Raw genomic sequence first — 17,940 nt, 5'->3', positions numbered from 1 at the left:
CAGGTAATTATGCAGCATAACTATGTAAGGTGCTGAAAGTGAGTGAGTCGTGTTTGTTGTGCAAAGTTCTCAGAACGGAGAGGTTTTTTGAGAGGGTTGCCTTACATGGCCTTGCAGTTCACCAATGCAGCAGCTGATACGCTGTTCAGAGGGAGGCATCTGTCTGATTATGATTCATTTGCATGCAGGTCAAAGCAGCTATAACTAATGAGGTGAAAGCTGCTGTGAGAGCTCAATTCGATCCTCTTCCAACAGCACCTGTTAGCGTCAGTGTCCAGGTGAGTTCTTGATTATCTTTTTCCTCCCCCTCTTTTGGTTAGTTTTCCTTATTTTCACATAGAGTGGCAACCTGTAACATTTTCAAAAACTGCTCGTGCCTTAGTTGGATCCACAGTTAATTAAGACAAGCTTCTCATTTTTAATTAGCTTCCTGATCGTGCCTGAAATAAAAGATTAACAGGAACCATTGAGAATACTTCACTACCTCATTTAGAGAAGTGATTTTTGTAAACTGTAAATATTCACACATTCCCTCACAGACACTATCACTCATGGAAACAAGTTGCTCTTCATATATGCTAAAGTATATCAAGTTCCTTGATGAAATATGACCTGAATTAAACTGAAATTTTAAGGCAAATTTTAAAGCAAATTAATGCCATGTACTGTAAAGGGAAATGCAAACATATTTTCAAGCTTGCTTACTAGGATTCATGTAAACTGGTGCAATATGGTTTTTGTGCTACAGTAATCTCTTCTCTTAAAAATATTTATCAGCAAAAATAGCTAATTAGGCAAACGGACTGGCTCCTGTAATAATATGAAGAAACCAGAAGAAATCACCACACCTGACCAAGAAATAGTCCAATACAACATTGCTGCATGGCTTGTAAAATAACTATATTGAGTCAGGCCAGTTTGCCACTGGTTTGAGCATTTATGCTTTAAGCAACAAAATGTAATCTGATTCTGACTATAGTGCCACCACCCTCCATTGAGAGGAATGAGATGGGGTGGAGGGAACTGAAACGTGGTCATGTAGTACAAATGTATAAAATGTATGTTTGCATTAATTTTCTTGTAGTAACAACTATGTGCCAGTGCATTTAAAGTCTGTAACCACAATATGTCTCAAGCTACAAAATTTTTTTGGTTTGTTTGTATTTTGTAGCTAATTTCTCCTTCCCTGCCTTAATTTATAGGACTGCAAAATGAGTAGCAGTCTGACGCAAGCTATGGCTGACCTCATCGTCGTGTTCTACAAGTATTCTGGAAACGAAGGAGACAAGTACACACTCACCAAATCGGAGCTGAAGAATTTGTTACAGAATGAGTTTGGGGAATCCATGAATGTGAGTATAATAAAAAACAAACAAAAAACAAAACAATGCATTTTGGTGACCTAAAGTTAATCTGAAAGCACAAATTTATTGAATTGACTGCTGGATTAAGTTTTAAATCAGAGTGAATCAACATGGTAATCCTCAAAAATCAGAGTAAAACACCATCAATAGCTCAGCTGCTAACTAAACAGTTGAGTTTACAATGGTTGATTAATTATAAGTGGAATCGTTTTGTTCCAGGATTTCCATTTCAGATATATTTAATTAAGCAAAGGGTTTTTGTTTGCTTCTTAACCCGAGTCTGTGCAGCTCAGGAATGTTAGCAATCAAGGTGATATCTGGGAGAGGTGGGGATGTTCTTAAAGTAGAAATTGTTTCTGAAATATGCAAATGAAAAACATAAAACACACTGCCATTATGATTTGAACTTGTAAAAAAACTCTAATGTTCCTTTTTAGGCCGCCCATGACATCTCTGTGGTTGAGGGGATTATGCGTGAACTGGATGATAACAAGGATGGTGTGGTGGACTTCAAGGAGTTTGTTGTTCTGGTCACTGCAGTGACTATTGCCGCCAATGAATTCTTCCTCGACTGGTACAAAAGTAATAACGAATGAGTCAGTTAATCATTAAATTATAACTTTTAAGGGCAAAAGTCAGTCATGGATGAAAAGGTTTGAATCATTCCCAAACCCTAATCCTAATCCTGTAATGTTGCAAAAGATGCTTCACTCATAATCAATTTAATGTTTTCACTTTGCCCTTGAAAATACTTCCACCTCAATAAAGATGTAAGCAAAATGGAGTTTTGTTCATTATTTTTAGGAAGAAAAAGTGCTTCATAAAAATCATTTGATATGAAATGACTAAGTTTACAGTCATTCAAAGAAATGTCGTCATGAAGGGAATAAAACCTGGCAACAGGTTTATTAATTCATAAGCTTTCCAGCAACTTTAAGCACCACCTAGTGCAGGGGTATTCAAATAAAATTTAAAGAGGTCCAGTCAGACAAAATTTCATGAGGCCAAGGTCCGGAAGTCCAGTTTTGGATCTGACATTTTAGTTTAGTTTGAGTCCCCCCCCCCCCCCATTCATTTTAGTATTAGTTTTTCATACTTTGTCAGGTGCAGGAGTGACTACTGTGTAATAAAAAACTCAACACAAGACACTGTTTAAAAAATTGCATTCAACAACCAACTGTTCACAAAATAGCAACATTACGTGTTTAATGTGTGTAATATTAAGGAAACACATGAACATCAACAGGGAGAAACAAAGAAAAACATGAACTCCAAAACTCAATAAACAATCAACTTTAGTGTAGTACACGTGGTGTATAACATCAGAACACAGCGAATGTTGGATAAAACCAAACTGAACTCTTTGAAGGAGTCAAAGCTCAAATCCAGCTGCATCCTGATGTTATCCACCACCTGAAGCTGCTTCTGTTTTGGAGCTAGCTTGGTTAGATGCTCGCTAATTAGACTTGCAGGGTCTTTGCGGTCTCTGTACACCACCTACGAAGTGGCTGACCTCATGTTGCATTTATGTAGCTGGATTATGTGTGTTAATTACCTTGTGGTCGTGTGCCTGTGTTCTTTTGGTCCTCGCTCTTTGTGCTCAGTATTTTGGCTGCAAACATATTTGTCCCTGTTTTTTTCACTTTCTTCATTCCCTCACGTCCATCCTGATAGTTTCAGCAGTCTTCCTCCAGGAATTTGCTGACATTTGTGAGTCCTTATATTGATGCTTTGATTATTATAAATTCAAACACTGCAGTGAAAAGTAGCCGGAAACGCACAAGGACTGTACAGGTTAATCACACAGTTGCAGGTTGCGTGTAACCGATGAGTAGTCCCGTTTCTCCAGAGGAGCACGTCAGGTTTCGTTGTAGGATCAGAGCAGTTTCTGTAGCCGTTGTGCGTTTCTTCGGGTGGACTTCGATGTTGGTGGCTTTCTGCTTGAGAATTGCTCTGCACATGTTTTCATCATCCACAACAAGACACTCGCTTTCATCTGTCTCACTATCACATTCAAAGAAACCCATTTATGGGACTCTGCTGCTTTCTCAGCAGACCGCTGCCAATACTTTGTGGACCAGCGCGGTGAGCACGCACACAGTTGCCCGATGGCGCTTCCAGCTTAAACTGCTCAAGCAGAAAAGAATGATTTCATATCAGTCCACAAGGGTTTTAAATAAAAATGAAAACAAAGGTCATTTTTTTCTGTAATTTTAGTTAGTTTTGTAAACTCACAATACAGTTTTAGTTAGTTACCAATTTTTCCTTTTAATTATAGTTTTTATTTACGAAAATATTTTTTCACTTTCAGCTTTCGTTATTTCGTTTGTTTTCGTTAGCTATAATAACCCTGTTTGTTACAAAATTTACTGGCCGGCAGGAACTAGCTTAGTGGTATCAGGTGATATGACCAAACTCGCATGCAATTGGTCAGATGCTGTATAGTGGTGGATGTTTCACTACTAAGGACTGTAAAAGCTGTGCCGGTAAACCAAAAAGCGCTCAACAAGACTTTAAGTGGTCATTTCTGTTTTGGTATTAGGTTCAGATCTGCATGAGACATCATTTTGGTCCGGATCCAGACCGAGGTCCGCCTATTAGCCTCTAAAGCTCTGGTTTAGAGGCTGATATTTCTGCAAAAGGAGGATCTACTAAATATTGATGTAATTTTTCGGTTGGGGTGCCCAAACTTATGCACCTGCCTAATTTTGTTTAAATAATTATTGCACACTTCATGTAAATCCTATAAACTTCATTTCACTTCTCAAATATCACTGTGCTCGTCTGCTATATGATATATTTAACTGAAATTGGTGATCCGAACAACCAATGATTTATAAAGAAAAATCATGAACATTATCAGGGGTGCCCAAACTTTTGCATACCACTGTACATGGGAGAGAATTCATGCCTTGGCCATATTGGGATTACAATCCACCAAAGGCTCCTATAAGGAGACTCATATTTTATGCTTCAGTCAGCAATGCAACATTACAGTCACACAGTTGAGAGGATGGTAATTTTTCACTGAAGACGGCCAAGCTAAGGTCTTCCTCATTTCCAGTTTCTGTTACCCAGTGCTTGTAGTTTCATAGAAACTTAACAGACTCTCTCTTAGCTTGACCCCGCTCAGTGGAAAAATACCATAAAATATGAGTGTTCTCATATCCTTTGCCAAAAAACAAACAAAAAACCTCCACAGTGCTATTATTTCACAGTATCTCAAACAGGATATAATTTTTTTTCTCACTATACAGCATCTGTTTTCTGTCATCTTTGTACTGATTAATGACATAAATGTGAACGTATTGAACATCTTTCAGGGCTTATATACATGTGAATCTGGTCCATGTGCCTTTTCTAATATCATCTTGATTTAATGACTGAAACTCTGTTGTTACTTGTATCAAATTAAGCTTTTAAGTAGTGTTCACAGGGTACTGACACCTACAGTCCTCTGAAAAACCAATACACAGCAAGGAAAACAAAAACAAAATTAGGAAAACTGAAATTGAAAAAAGATTTTCTTTAACTAAAATAAATAAAAATGGTAATTAAAAGGAAAAAATGGCTAGCTAGAACTGTACTGTGTGCTTACAAAACTAACTAAAACAAACTGAAATTTTAGATAAAATGCCCTTTGTGTTTGTCAACATGTTAACTGGCAAGGGCCCTCCCCCGGGCCCTCTGCAGCGTTTTCCGAAGCCTCATAGCATCACAGTAACGCTGCAGTTCGTCCTTACGATGCTTTTATATGACAGACTAGACCCTCAGAATTGGATTGAAACCTCATTTGTCCAATCATGTTATGAAATGGGTTTTCCCGAGCCAATAATAACCAGACAGTGACATGTGACGTTTCTGGACCTGCCCCCAAGTGTTCCCCAATCGTTCTGATTGGTCAAGTCTGACCCAAAATCCGAAACCACAACTGTATAGCCAATAAAATTCCTGACACGTGGGTATATGGCACTATGGGGTGGGTTTTCACATGAAACCATAAACTCCCTGCTAATCAGTGCGTCCTCCGTGCGTGAAACTGAGAGTGTGTGCGCTGTCGTGCATAAACGGTGTTTACAATGCTTTTTCTCGCCAACGGATTGTCAGCAAACGCAACAGATTAATAATCAAATGTCTTAAAACTCAGGTCCAGTAAGATTTATGGCACTGGGGATCGGGGTTATTCTTCCGTGTAGTCAGTGGAAGGAGTGCTGTTTACAGGAGAGAGTCTGCCTTCGAAAAAATATAGAAATCCAAACTAGACAATGCTGTACAGGTGGGGAAAGATAAGCTTCACCTCGCACGCATCACACACGTAAGGCAGCGCGGCCACTTCAGATCTAAACGCACTGCTTTTGTGTGTTTTTCGGATTTTTCGGATGCTTCCTACACGCACACCGGCACAGGTGGCGTTCATGTCAACCAATACCTAACACTATTACATTATACAAAACTACATACAACCTCGAAGATGATCCGCTGGAGACACTACGCATTGTTGGCCTATTACAGACATCACGACTCATTTCCTCCGTCTTGCCTGACGCCGCCAGGGGGGAAATGACCGTCGTAAGCGGAGTTTAAAGGGGTGGAAGCGCGGCGAACGGACGGGGGTCCGAGCTATCGGCAGGCGGGTGTATCCAGTATTAGCCAAAAACTACTGCCGGTATTTCAAGTATTGTATATACTTGTTGGCCTATAGTCTGTCAAACATATCTCTCGTGAATGATACCAAGTCATTTTGAGGGCAGCAGAAAGTGCAACACATAACATAACGGTTCTATAAAGATTTTCTAAGTGGTCACACTTGTTGCGCCAGGCTCTCCCGTCCAGTTTAGTCATTGTTGTGTATTTTATTTTTAATAGCAGAATGCAGCAACCACATCATGACCACACTGTCAAGCTCACATTAGAAGAACATTAATTGCTGCATTTACCTTGTGATTGACAGCAGAAAGATTGAGAGAGGGGGTGGAGAAGGAGACAAGAGACAAGTAGAGAGCAGGATGGAGACAAAGGAAGGAAAGGAGGAGGATGACAGGTAAGAGTGAACATGCACTCAGTCACCATCAGAGCTGTAAGGCGGTTGTAAGGTACAGTAGCCTCTGTTTTCCCCCACATTCACAGATGCTGATTTCACAACACTAAACTGTGTTATACTGTTATCAAATGTAGATTCTCTCCCATCTGCGCTTATGTTTACTTGCCTGATTTACATTGCACGGAAAAAGTGTTTGTATATTTCCTGACCTTTTTTCTTTTGCATATTTGTCATACTTCCATGTTTCAGATCATTAAGTAATTTTTTAATATTAGACAAAGATAACTCGAGTAAATACAAAATGCCGTTTTTAAATTATCATTTTATTTACTAAGTGAAAAAAAAAAAGCCATCCAAACATCCAAAAGTAATTTCCCCTAAATCTAATAATGTCACTCAGCAAGAAGTGAAATCAAGCAATCACTTCTGTATTCTGATTCTTAGGTTTCTGAGTTCTGTTCTTGGTCACTATTTTGCACCGAGTTTCTGTTTCCCCGTGTTTCCGTATTCAGTCCTAGGGCCCATTCCAGGAAGCAGGTTCAACAAACTCTGAGTTTAAAAACAGACTCAGAGTTGACCAACTCTGAGATCGGCAACTCTGAGTGTCCCGTTCCAGAACAGCTGATCAGAGTTAGTTCAATCAACTGTATGATCATCCTGATTTAGCGCATGCATGAGTAAGGAAACAAAGCCATGCTCAATGGAGCTCTGATACCAGGAGTCATCATGGCATCGGGTAAAGAGCGGAGCCTCCATTTTAATCCGAAGGATGGAGGATCGCACGTGTCAGTGTGGAGCATGACGAGTCACTTTAATCAGCCTGACCCACTCTGTCATCATCATAGACAGAATAAAAGTTTAATATAAAACATATAATTTCTTTTATAATATCTGCTGTCATCATTTACACAACTTTAATCTACATCAAATGAAGCTGAATCCTAATTTTACATTTCCATCCATCCATTCGCTTCCGCACATTTAATTTATAAAATGTAATTATTCAGCCGCAGCCTGACGGATAAACTGCAGGAGACAGAAAGTGAAGATAAAAATGTGGAGAAACAGCTCAGACTGAGTTTATTGACCGACCTGTGAGTTAGTGACCGAGACAGCAGCAGACCCCGGGGCGGAGCTGACCTCAGGCCAGTTTGTTACTTAATAAAAACTGTTTTTGTTGCAGTTTAGACTGGGATTCGGTTCAGCTGTGCACCCTGGTGTGTCCTGTTTCCCTGATTGCCCTGATGTGTATTGCCTACATTCCCTTAGTTCTCTGTTGCGTTCTCATCGTTTCCCTTCTGCTATGTGTGCGCGCGCCATCTGTCCAAGTTATTGTTTTCCTATGAGTTTTGTATTTGTTTTGCCCTGAGTTTTTCACCAATAAAGCTGAAGTTTTTGCCTTTGACCGCTCCATTGGAGGCCCATTTTTGCCAAGTCTTTGTTATTGCTAAATCATGAACACTGACCTTTACTGACAAAAGTGAGGCCAGTTCTTTAGACGTTGTATGAGGCCCCGTGAATGTGTCGAATCTCTCCGACCAACTGATTCGCCAAAAGCCTGATCACACGAAGCCCCCAGCTCATTTCAGAGTACTGACATCTGCTGGACATTTGATGTACAGCACTTCTACTGTTCTGTTACACGTTGACTGGCGGATCTTTTAGCATAATTATGCAGCTATGTCAAAATCTCCATCTGAGGTATTGTAAAAACAGATTAAATAAATCTATGCTGATCGTGGTATATTTAAGTGGTAATAAAATATTGTATAGAGACAGTGTGTGGTGTTTGTGGATCAACAGTTACAGGAAGTGCTTGGGTGGAGGTGGGGGTGCTTTATTAGCTTTTATTCACGAATAAAAAAAAAAAATTGTCAGTTTTGGGGCTCTGGCGATTCCTTCTTTTTGGTCTAACTTCCACAGCCTTAGAAAGCACTCTCTCAGAAGACTGAAGCAGCAGGGGTGTGCAGAAACTGAAGTTCTAATTTTGCAGGATACAGGTGTTTCTGATTAGGCCGCTACAACAGTGACTCAGACTCAGCTCACCCAGAACACTTACTCTGTTTCCCACATCTTTTTCAGCATCTCAAATCACAATATGAAGCAGTCACGTGATTTCAGAAAAACGGAGCCTCGTTTGGCTTTTGTCTTGTGATTTTGGCACAGACTTCATTTGGACACGCCCCCTTTGCTCGGCACAGTCCTTGGGGCTTTAGTACAAGATGTGATATCACTAGTTCTTGGTTCTTTTGTGACCTCCTGAATGAGTCGTTGGCGCACTCTTGGAGTAATTTTGGTTGGCCGCCCACTCTTGGGAATGTTCACCACTGTTCCAAGTTTTTTCATTTGTGGATAATGGCTCACTGTGGTTCTCTGGAGTCCCAAAGTCTTAGAAACAGATTTGTAAACCTTTCCAGACTGATAGGTGTCAGTGACTTTGTTTCTCATCTGTTCTTGAATTTTGATGTGCTGCATTTTGAGATCTTTTAGGCTGCTTCACTTTTTCAGGCTGGTTCTATTTATGTGATTCATAGGCGATTCATAACCTTAATACAGAATGTGTCATGCCCACTGTAAAATGTTTTTGATTGTCTGAAACGTTTAAGTGTGTCAAACATGCGAAATCAGAGCAAATATTTTATCACATCAGTGTACATCTTATTATTTCTTATCTTCTAATTCAACACAATATGTGTGTGACTGTCAGTGCAAAAAGAGAGTGAGCATCAGGAGGAAGGGTAGAGCACAGAGCAGGCTTCTTGCCCTCATTATTGAGTACGTTCCATGACAGAGGAACACACATACATTACTACAATCTACAGCAAGACTGAATGTGTGTGTATATGCATGTGTATATATGTGTGAATATGTATGTATGTGTAGCTTTTATCTTCTATTTTTTCCTGCCCCCCCCCCCCCCCCCCCCCCCCTTTTTTTTTTTTCCTCTTTCACTTTCCCTGCCTGTCAGATCTGGCAAGAATAAATAAAATAAAAATACAATTAATATGTTTTATATTGTTGTTTATCCATAGAGAGAACACAGATTTTAGAGGAGCAAAGGGAAGCACTGAAATTCTTTTTAAGAAATCCTTAATACTTGAAGCTGCATCAGCTACTGGTTTGGAAACCTGTGTTTAGTGCAGCTCCAACAAACAATTATTGTAGTTTTCATTTTTGCTTTTTCAGAATTGGATTGGAAATCAAAATTTTTCTATAACAAATTCCTGATAAGTATATCAGGCATCATTGTTTTAGATTGTCTGCAAGCATTGAGGCTGTGCAGTAAAGATATAGTTAGATATCAGCAGAATGCACATTTAACAAGCTATTAACAGACTTCTCTGAAGTGGAAGTGTTTTATTTAAAACATGATTTCACACATTGTGGATCATATACTTAATAAAAATACACCAGACATTTACAAAGTGGATTTTTATTTCTGTGGTTTCTCTAGAACAAAAATAATGAATTCACAGTTTCCTACAGTCACTCTGTGGTGAACTAACCAACAATCATCAGCAATTTTGGTCAAGTCACACATTTCCAAATAGATTTTCCTGAACAACCAACACTATCTGCAAAAAAAGACAAAAATAAGGACAAAATAAAAAACAAAGAGAAAGTTTTTATTGAAACAAAACATTTTTTAACAAAAAATAATTTTTATTACTTGCAGCTTATTAAAGTCTGTGTTTTTTTTCTTCAGTCATCAAATTCAAGGAGATTTCACAACACAACTCAAAACAACCTTTGAATAAATCCAAGTGCAGTATTTTGTAATTTCTATACAAGAAATTAATGTTTGTCACGAACAGGTGGTTCAGATGTAGCACTCATCACATGACTCATCAGCCTACAATAGTTATGATGTGAGAAAGCGTTCATTTAGTAGCACAGTCTGGCTGTGACAATCAGGTCAAATAATTACTGTTGACATTTAGTTTCCCAAATTATATTCCAATATGGGGAGGAAGATTAAGCACTGCAGATTACTGTGAGGCCGAACATCCACGTATGGCAGGATGCTGGATGAATGACAGAAGTGGAAACAATAATGTATGTTAGTGATAACAAACATGTTACAGTGTGGATTCATACCTGTAGAAGACGTCTTTCTCAGGAAGTGTTTATGGATGGTTTGCTGAGAGATTCATTTCTGTCTCCTGTGTTCTTGCTGTCAGATGGCTCTTCTTCTTATTATTGATTTATTGGTGGTTGCCAAACCACAAATTGGTACATTACCAAGTGGTAAGAGGTACAAATATAAATGTCACCTTCAGTGCTTTTAAATAAAGAAAAGAAAAAAAAATTCTCCTCAGTCAAATTAATTAGTCTAAGACACATACGCACACATATATATATATTATTTCATAGCATTTTTACATTTATTAGTTTTTTTGACCTTTTCATTTTCTCAAGTTATGTGAAAACCTCCCTGAAGAGAAGGTTGCTTTGCAGACGCTTCAGGGAACCTTTAGGGAACATCCCTTCAAGGTTAATTGAAAGTCCTTTGAAGATTTTTTCCTTTTCTTTTTTTTGCATGTTGACTCTTTTTTCTAAAAAAAAAAAAAAGTGTCTTGTGTAAAGCACTTTGTAACAGCTTAAAGATTACTACAAAGTTGATTACAGCTGATTGCTCTGCAGAAGACTCTAATCTGTACTTTATTTTACCTGATATGTAACACTTTGATCATTAACATGCTGTCTTAGTAAAGTTGTGTTATACATGACACAAACTGTTAAACCTAAAAACAAGAAAACAAGCTAACCTTAAGTAAAGAAACTAAGCTCAATTTATGAAATCAATGTATGACAGCTATAAAGAGAAACTGCCTCATTTTAACTTTCTCCCTCTGCTGTCATGGGTGGAAATGAAGGTAATGGAAAGGATCCACATAACCTAAAATAGCATTTATTGGCAAGAAGCAAAACTTTGAATCCAGTCCACATGAACAAGAATCATGAACAACCACAGGAAGTAAAAACAGACACTTTGATATTGATCAAAGGGAAAGGCACTACTACAATACTAATTCTGATATAATTTATATAATGAAACACAGAAGAAAACCGGTAAGAGATGAAGAGGATTAGGGCAGAGCAGAAAATCACAAATACAGGAAGTAAAATCAAACACCCAACTGTTTGGGAGACAAAGAAACACAACTTATGTTTGATCTTTACCTCCTTCCATAGATGGAAATAACATGAATAATTAAAAAACAAACATATTTTTTCTTCTTAGAACTGCATTCCTTTGCACCCAGTACGCTGCAAGGGAGTACGTGCAGAGACTCAGGGATTACAGTGAAGCTCAGGACATTCTGCTGCAGAGCGATGCTTGAGACAAGCACACACAGAAACAAGTAGTTTAAAAAGACATGCACTGGATTAAGAAAGAGTTAGTTTAAATGGAGCAGATCAAATTCTTTGTTTAAATAACAGGAGACATGGTATTTACGGTAAAAATACATTAAGTTTTGCTCTAAAGTTTTAGTCTTTCTGGATCTAAGATAATGACAGACAGAATCATGTTCTGCTGTGGCAGGCAGGCAGAGGACCCCAATGCAGGAATCACAGGAGAAAACTGAATGGTAGGCCATGAGTGGTAGGCCACGTAAAATCACCGAGCGGAATCAGTGGATGCTCAGGTGCATAGTGCACAGAGGTCGCAAACTTTTGGCAATCACTACAGACCTCCAAACTTCATGTGGCCTTCAGATTAGCTCAAGAACAGTGCATAGAGAGCTGAGTGGAATGGGTTTCCATGGAATGGAATGGGCAGCTGCATTCAAGCCTTACATCACCAAGCCCAATGCAAAGTGTATTGCATTGTGCCAAGTATAAAGTTTGGTAGAGGGGGGATTATGGTGTAGGGTTGTTTTTCAGGAGTTGGGCTTGGCGCCTTAGTTTCAGTGAGAGGAATTCTTAATGCTTCAGCATACAAAGACATTTTGGACAATGTTGTGCTCCCAACTTTGTGGGAACCGTTTGGGGATGGCCCCTTCCTGTTCCAACATGACTGTGAACCAGTATACAAAGTATCCTTAGGCAAGATACTGAACCCCAAGTTGCTCTTCGCTGAATGTTAGATAGAAAGCACTCAGGTGTAGAGAAAAAAAGTACTTGCACTTAGACTAGCTTCTCAGGCTATTGGGAGAACAGTGCAGCGGGTTCAGGGAATCTCCCCCTGACGCTCCGAACTTTATTATGGGGGATTTTAACCACTGCAGGCTCGGGAAGTCACTTAGTAACTTTTATCAATATGTGGTGTGTCCCACTCAACTTACAAGGTCTGATTTGTGTTAAGGGACAGTGAAAGATGCTTACAAATCCTTAAGCAAAGCTCCTCTTGTCTCAGTGTTATTTATTTGGTTCCATTCTACAAGCCTGTCCTGAAGAAACACAAGCCCAAGTGATGTTTGGTTCGGGTGTGGTCGAAGGAGTCGATCCGTTGTCTTCAGGACTGCTTCAGCTGCACTGACTGGGAAATGTTTAAAAGTGCATGCACTGACCTTGATGAGCTTACAGACACTGTCTCATCATATGTCACTTTCTGTGAAGAATCAGCCATTCCCAGGAAATCCATCACTATATTTCCTAATAATAAACTTTGGATTTCCAAATCAGTTAAAAGTTTAATTAACTTGAGTAATATAAGTTTTAATAATGGGGATATGGCTCAGTATCACATACTCAAGAAACAAGTAAGGAAGGAACTGATAATAGCCAGGGTGAATTACAAAGAGAGGGTGGAGATTATGTTTAGATCCAATAATTCTTGGCCGGCTTGGGAAGGGGTTAAGTCTATGATGGGGATGCCAACTAAAAGGACTTTGATTACTTTTAATTCCTTGCCTGCTTTTAAGTTGTCTAATGATTTTAATAGTTTGTACAATCATTTTAATACTTATGATTTTACTGAGGAGCTTTCTGGTTTTAAAAGAATGCCCTCACTTGGCTCCCACAACATCAAACGGGATGCCTTGTCTCAACAATCCTCTATCTCTGATTTCACCTATAAGCCCAAAGTCATCCTCCCTCTTTCCTGCATTATTGGATCGCTGACTTGGGAGATCAAGTGCGCCTGTTTGTTGCCCCCAGTGGCCAGTCTGAAGTTATTCATTGGGTTCACACACTATCACACTCTCACTTTCCTTTAGTGCTTGTTTTGGTGGCCGACCTTAATCAAGGATGTTAAAGAGTATGTGTCTGCGTGCCCCAACTGTGTTCAAAACAAGTCCTCCAGCATATCTCCAACAGGTCTTCTCCATCCTCTCCCAACTCCAGGGTGTTCCTGGTCCCACATTGCTGTGAATTTCGTGACCAGCCTGGTAACTTCTGCTGGTAATCTGCATGCTTTATTGCTCTCCCAAAATATCTTTCTGCACTAGAGATGGCCCAGATGCTGGTCGACCACGTCTTCCACTTCACAGGATCCCTCAGAACATCATCTCTAAGTACACCCCGCATTTCTGGCAAGAATTCTGCTCCATTGTCGGTGCCCAGGTTAGTCTGTGCTCTGGTTTCCATCCTCAGACCAATGGGCAAGCACAATGGACTAACCAGGAATTGGAAGCAGCTCTCTGGTTTGTATCTTCTGCCAACCAGTCCACCTGGAGTACACAGCTTACCTGACCTGAGCATGCCCACAACCAGAGCAGGCCCAAGGCATAGGCGACATATGCGGCTGCATAGGGCCCCTTGACCACCAGGGGGCCCCCAAGCTCACCTACATTTGTGATGAAACTTTATTCTTTTTTAACATGCCAGCGTCCTAAAGAAGGAAAAAAACTATCCCACCTCCTCATATTTGTACAATTGTAACAACACTAATTTAATGAGTAGGCCACTTGCTGACTGACTGCGTGTGTCAGTGTGAATTCAGGTAGGGCAGGCATGCGCATCAGCAGTGCTCAGGTGACCTGATGGTCCGTCAGTTTCGGTCATTTGTGCATGAAGCTACGAAACAGAAATGAGACAGAAAGGAGCTGTCCCCCTGAGGCAGAGAGGAGGGAAAGAAGAAGATTAGAGGAAGAAAAAGACAAAGGTATGTTTCCATGAGCAGTTAAAATAGTTTAGTATGTAACCAGCTCCAAACGTACTTAGCTATCTCTAGCTGGCTAAGTATGGTATTTATCATGTCCCTGTGTCTGTCAAAAACAACCTGTCAGCCTGTGTCACCTTCCTTACTCTGTTACTAGTTAATATACTTTTTACTTGGATCTTATCACCATGGTCGTGGGTTTATGACCCAGCGTTTATAATTTTAGGACATTAATTTTTCAATTTATATTGTTAATGTTACTGTTTGATTCCTAGTTTGTGTTGTTGCAGTTTTGAATTTTTGTCTTTTTCTGCTAATTCCTGGTTGGTTTCATTGTTTCTATCCTCAGGCTTCTTAGTTTTCTGAGATCTGTTCTTGGCTGTTGTTCACTTTCTATTTAATCCTGTTTCAGTTCTCAGCCTTCCTGTGTTCCTGGTTCTGTTTGGTGTTTCATTGTTTCTGGTTTGTTCTCCTGTTAAGTGGATTTTAGTCCTGGTCTCTGTTCCTTGTACTGTAGTTTAAGTTTTCCTCTTGTGTCTAGTTATGATCTTGTTGCTCTAGTGTAGGTGTTGTAGTCCCTCAGCGTATCTGCTTCCGTGTGTTGTGTCAAGTCAGCATTTGTTTCCATGTCTACTTCCTGTTTTGCTTTGTATCACATTCAGTTTTACTTCCCTTGTCTTGTTATTCTGTGCTCCCTGCTGTGTCCTCTCTCCCTGATCACCTCGTGTGTGTATCGTCTGTGTCCTCCTGTTCTTTGTCACATCGTCTCACTCAGGCAGTGTGTTTTATGGTTCAGAGTTTCTGTGAGTATTCCTAGTTGTTGACCTATTAGCTCCAGGTGAGCTTTCTAGTTTCCTTGTACCTGATGTGCATCCAGAAACAAAGTTGTGTATTTCTAAGTTCACACTTTTTTCTCCTGAGTCCAGTGTTTGGGTCCTTATCCTGCCTGCCACACTGCAGAATCATGACTCATATGTCAGGGCTGTTCAATAGCTACACGGTTCAGTAGATGGGACATGTTAGCTTTGTATATCTTGGTTTTATTCATGCATGTTCAGACAGAACTGCATTTGTGAGCTGTGGTGGTTTATTCTGGTTCAATCACTGTTCCTATGGTGACAGTGTTTTATTTTCTTCACACTGTGGTCACGTTGCATGGATAGACTAGTGGACCTCACTTTTATGTCCCACTTGTGCTCTTGGAGTGCCACCATGCCATTTTGTGGTATAGCAGCGTAATAACATTTACAGTACTGGGCCCAATTGTTGACCACTTGTGTTTGATATTATTCTATTGATGCTCGGCAATTCTGTATGCTGCATAATTATTATTTATATATTAAAATGGCCTATTTAGTTTACTAGTCTGTAATTAGGTGCATTTGCACAGTTATGCACAAATCTCCATCTTTTGGATGAAAAGAGCATGTCCAACATGCCCAAAAGCAGGTCAGACACCCTAAATTACATATTTCCTAAAAAGTCTATGCCCTCCAGACAGGGGCGTAGGAATGACTTTCCTATTGGGGGGGACACATATCGGAAACCTGACAGATCCATACTCTGAGAAAAGCATTTAAAAAAATGCTATTTGATCTTTTACTTTCTTATTTTTCAAATGTTTCTTGGAAAAATAGTGTTGTGTACACTTATATGATTGCATGTATAATTTACATATGTATGTGTTTTATAATCGTAGGACGTGGGCAAACTGGCTTGATCACAGATAACCAGTGCATAGTTACCAATGCACAGATATATGTTACCAGTGCATAGTTACCAGTGCATAGTTACCAGTGCACACATAAATGTTACCAGTGCACAGTGCACTGTAAACCCAGATTTTGATTCCACTTAAAAATATTGAGTTCATATTACTTAAAATTACCTAGAATGTGAACATTACTTGTTAAGTAGACTGTACTTTTTGATGGTCTATCTTATTGTAATCATGTGTTTGAGTTCAAACAACTTAATATCATCAAGTTTTGCACCTGCTAAAAATCTAGTTTAGACCAGTTTTAACAGAGTGGATTAACATGCAGCTGCATGGTGGCATGATGGTTAGCACTGCTACCTCACAGGTAGAATGCCATCTAGAAGGTCTGGTTTCAATTCTGGCTTGGCCCGGGCCTCTCGCTGTTTGGAATAGTAGACATTTGGTGTTTTTGTTCACAACATTCTCTCGTATAGTTTTTTTTTTATTATTCCATGGACAAATGTTATTTGTAAATGTTAATGTACCAGCATTCAGCAGGGCTGAGTTTTATCATGTTTATTTACCAAATTTTAAACAGACACAGTTCAACACTGTAAAAAATATTTGTGTTACTGGGCAGCATGGTGGTGTGGTGGTTAGCACTGCTGCTTCACAGCTGGAATAGCTATCTGATAGTCTGGGTTCAATTCCACCTTAGCCCGGGACTCTCGCTGTGTGGAGTTTGTATGTTCTCCCTGTGTCTGCATTGGTTTCCTCCCACAATCTGAAGACATCCAGTTACTGGGGTTAGGTTAATTGGTCTCTCTAAATTGCCCACAGGTGTGAATGGTTGTCTGTGTCAGCCCTGCAACAGGCTGGTGACCTGTACGGTGTGTACCCTACATCTTACTGTCTTGTCAGCTGGGATAGGCTCCAGCCCCCATCACCATGAAATGGATAGAGGAATTGATTGATCAAAAGACATTTTATTTTTTCATGAACTATAAAAGATAAGTTTGGTCAATTAGAACATGCAATTTAGATCAATTGGAAATGGAGTAGTGCTTACTGAGTTAAATAAACTGTTTCATTACTTAAAAAATTTAAGGCAACGAGTTACCTTGGTTTTTTTTAAGTAGATTCAACTTATCCGGGTTTACAGTGTACACAGATAAATGATACCAATGCACAGATAAATGTTACCAATGCACAGATAAATGATACCAATGCACAGATAAATGTTACCAATGCACAGATAAATGTTACCAGTGCACGGTGCACAGATAAATGTTTCATAATCATGTGTGAACAAGACTTATTCCATGTGTAATTTTTGCTATACAGAGTGCAGAAACTTCAAAGCTCAATATCTCAAAACTGGTCAGAACATAGATAGAACCTTATAATTCTAAGGGGACAAAATGTTACCAGTGCACAGATAAATGTTACCAGTGCACAAATAAATGTTACCAGTGCACAAATAAATGTTCCAGTGCACAGATAAATGTTACCAGTGCACAAATAAATGTTACCAGTGCACAGATAATTGTTACCAGTGCATAGATAAATGTTACCAGTGCACTAGCATAAAGTTTAATTACAATGTGAGCTTGGGGGCCCCCTGATGGTGGTAGCCGCATATGTCGCCTATGCCTCAGTCCGGCTCTGTTCATGGCAACGATCCCGACAGACTGTTTTACCTCATTCGAGAGTTTCTGACTCCTGCCGCTGTCTCCCACCTCCCAAACACTCAGAGCCGTTCAGAGGAAGGGGGGAAGCGTATGTTGTG

General features: G+C 39.6%; 1 protein-coding gene across 1 annotated transcript; it reads left to right on the top strand.

The window, feature by feature from the left end:
• The first annotated feature begins 223 nt into the window (after window positions 1-223).
• On the top strand, window positions 224-2,146 carry s100a1 (S100 calcium binding protein A1). Its single transcript, XM_030750407.1, has 3 exons — window positions 224-278; window positions 1,203-1,352; window positions 1,802-2,146. The coding sequence occupies exons 2-3, from the start codon at window positions 1,212-1,214 to the stop codon at window positions 1,958-1,960; spliced, it is 300 nt and encodes a 99-aa protein (XP_030606267.1). The 5' UTR covers window positions 224-278; window positions 1,203-1,211; the 3' UTR covers window positions 1,961-2,146.
• The last annotated feature ends 15,794 nt before the right edge of the window (window positions 2,147-17,940 follow it).

Source organism: Archocentrus centrarchus, chromosome 16 (assembly GCF_007364275.1).
Source record: "Archocentrus centrarchus isolate MPI-CPG fArcCen1 chromosome 16, fArcCen1, whole genome shotgun sequence".
NCBI classification, from domain to species: domain Eukaryota; kingdom Metazoa; phylum Chordata; class Actinopteri; order Cichliformes; family Cichlidae; genus Archocentrus; species Archocentrus centrarchus.
This window is presented reverse-complemented; position numbering and strand designations above follow the sequence as displayed.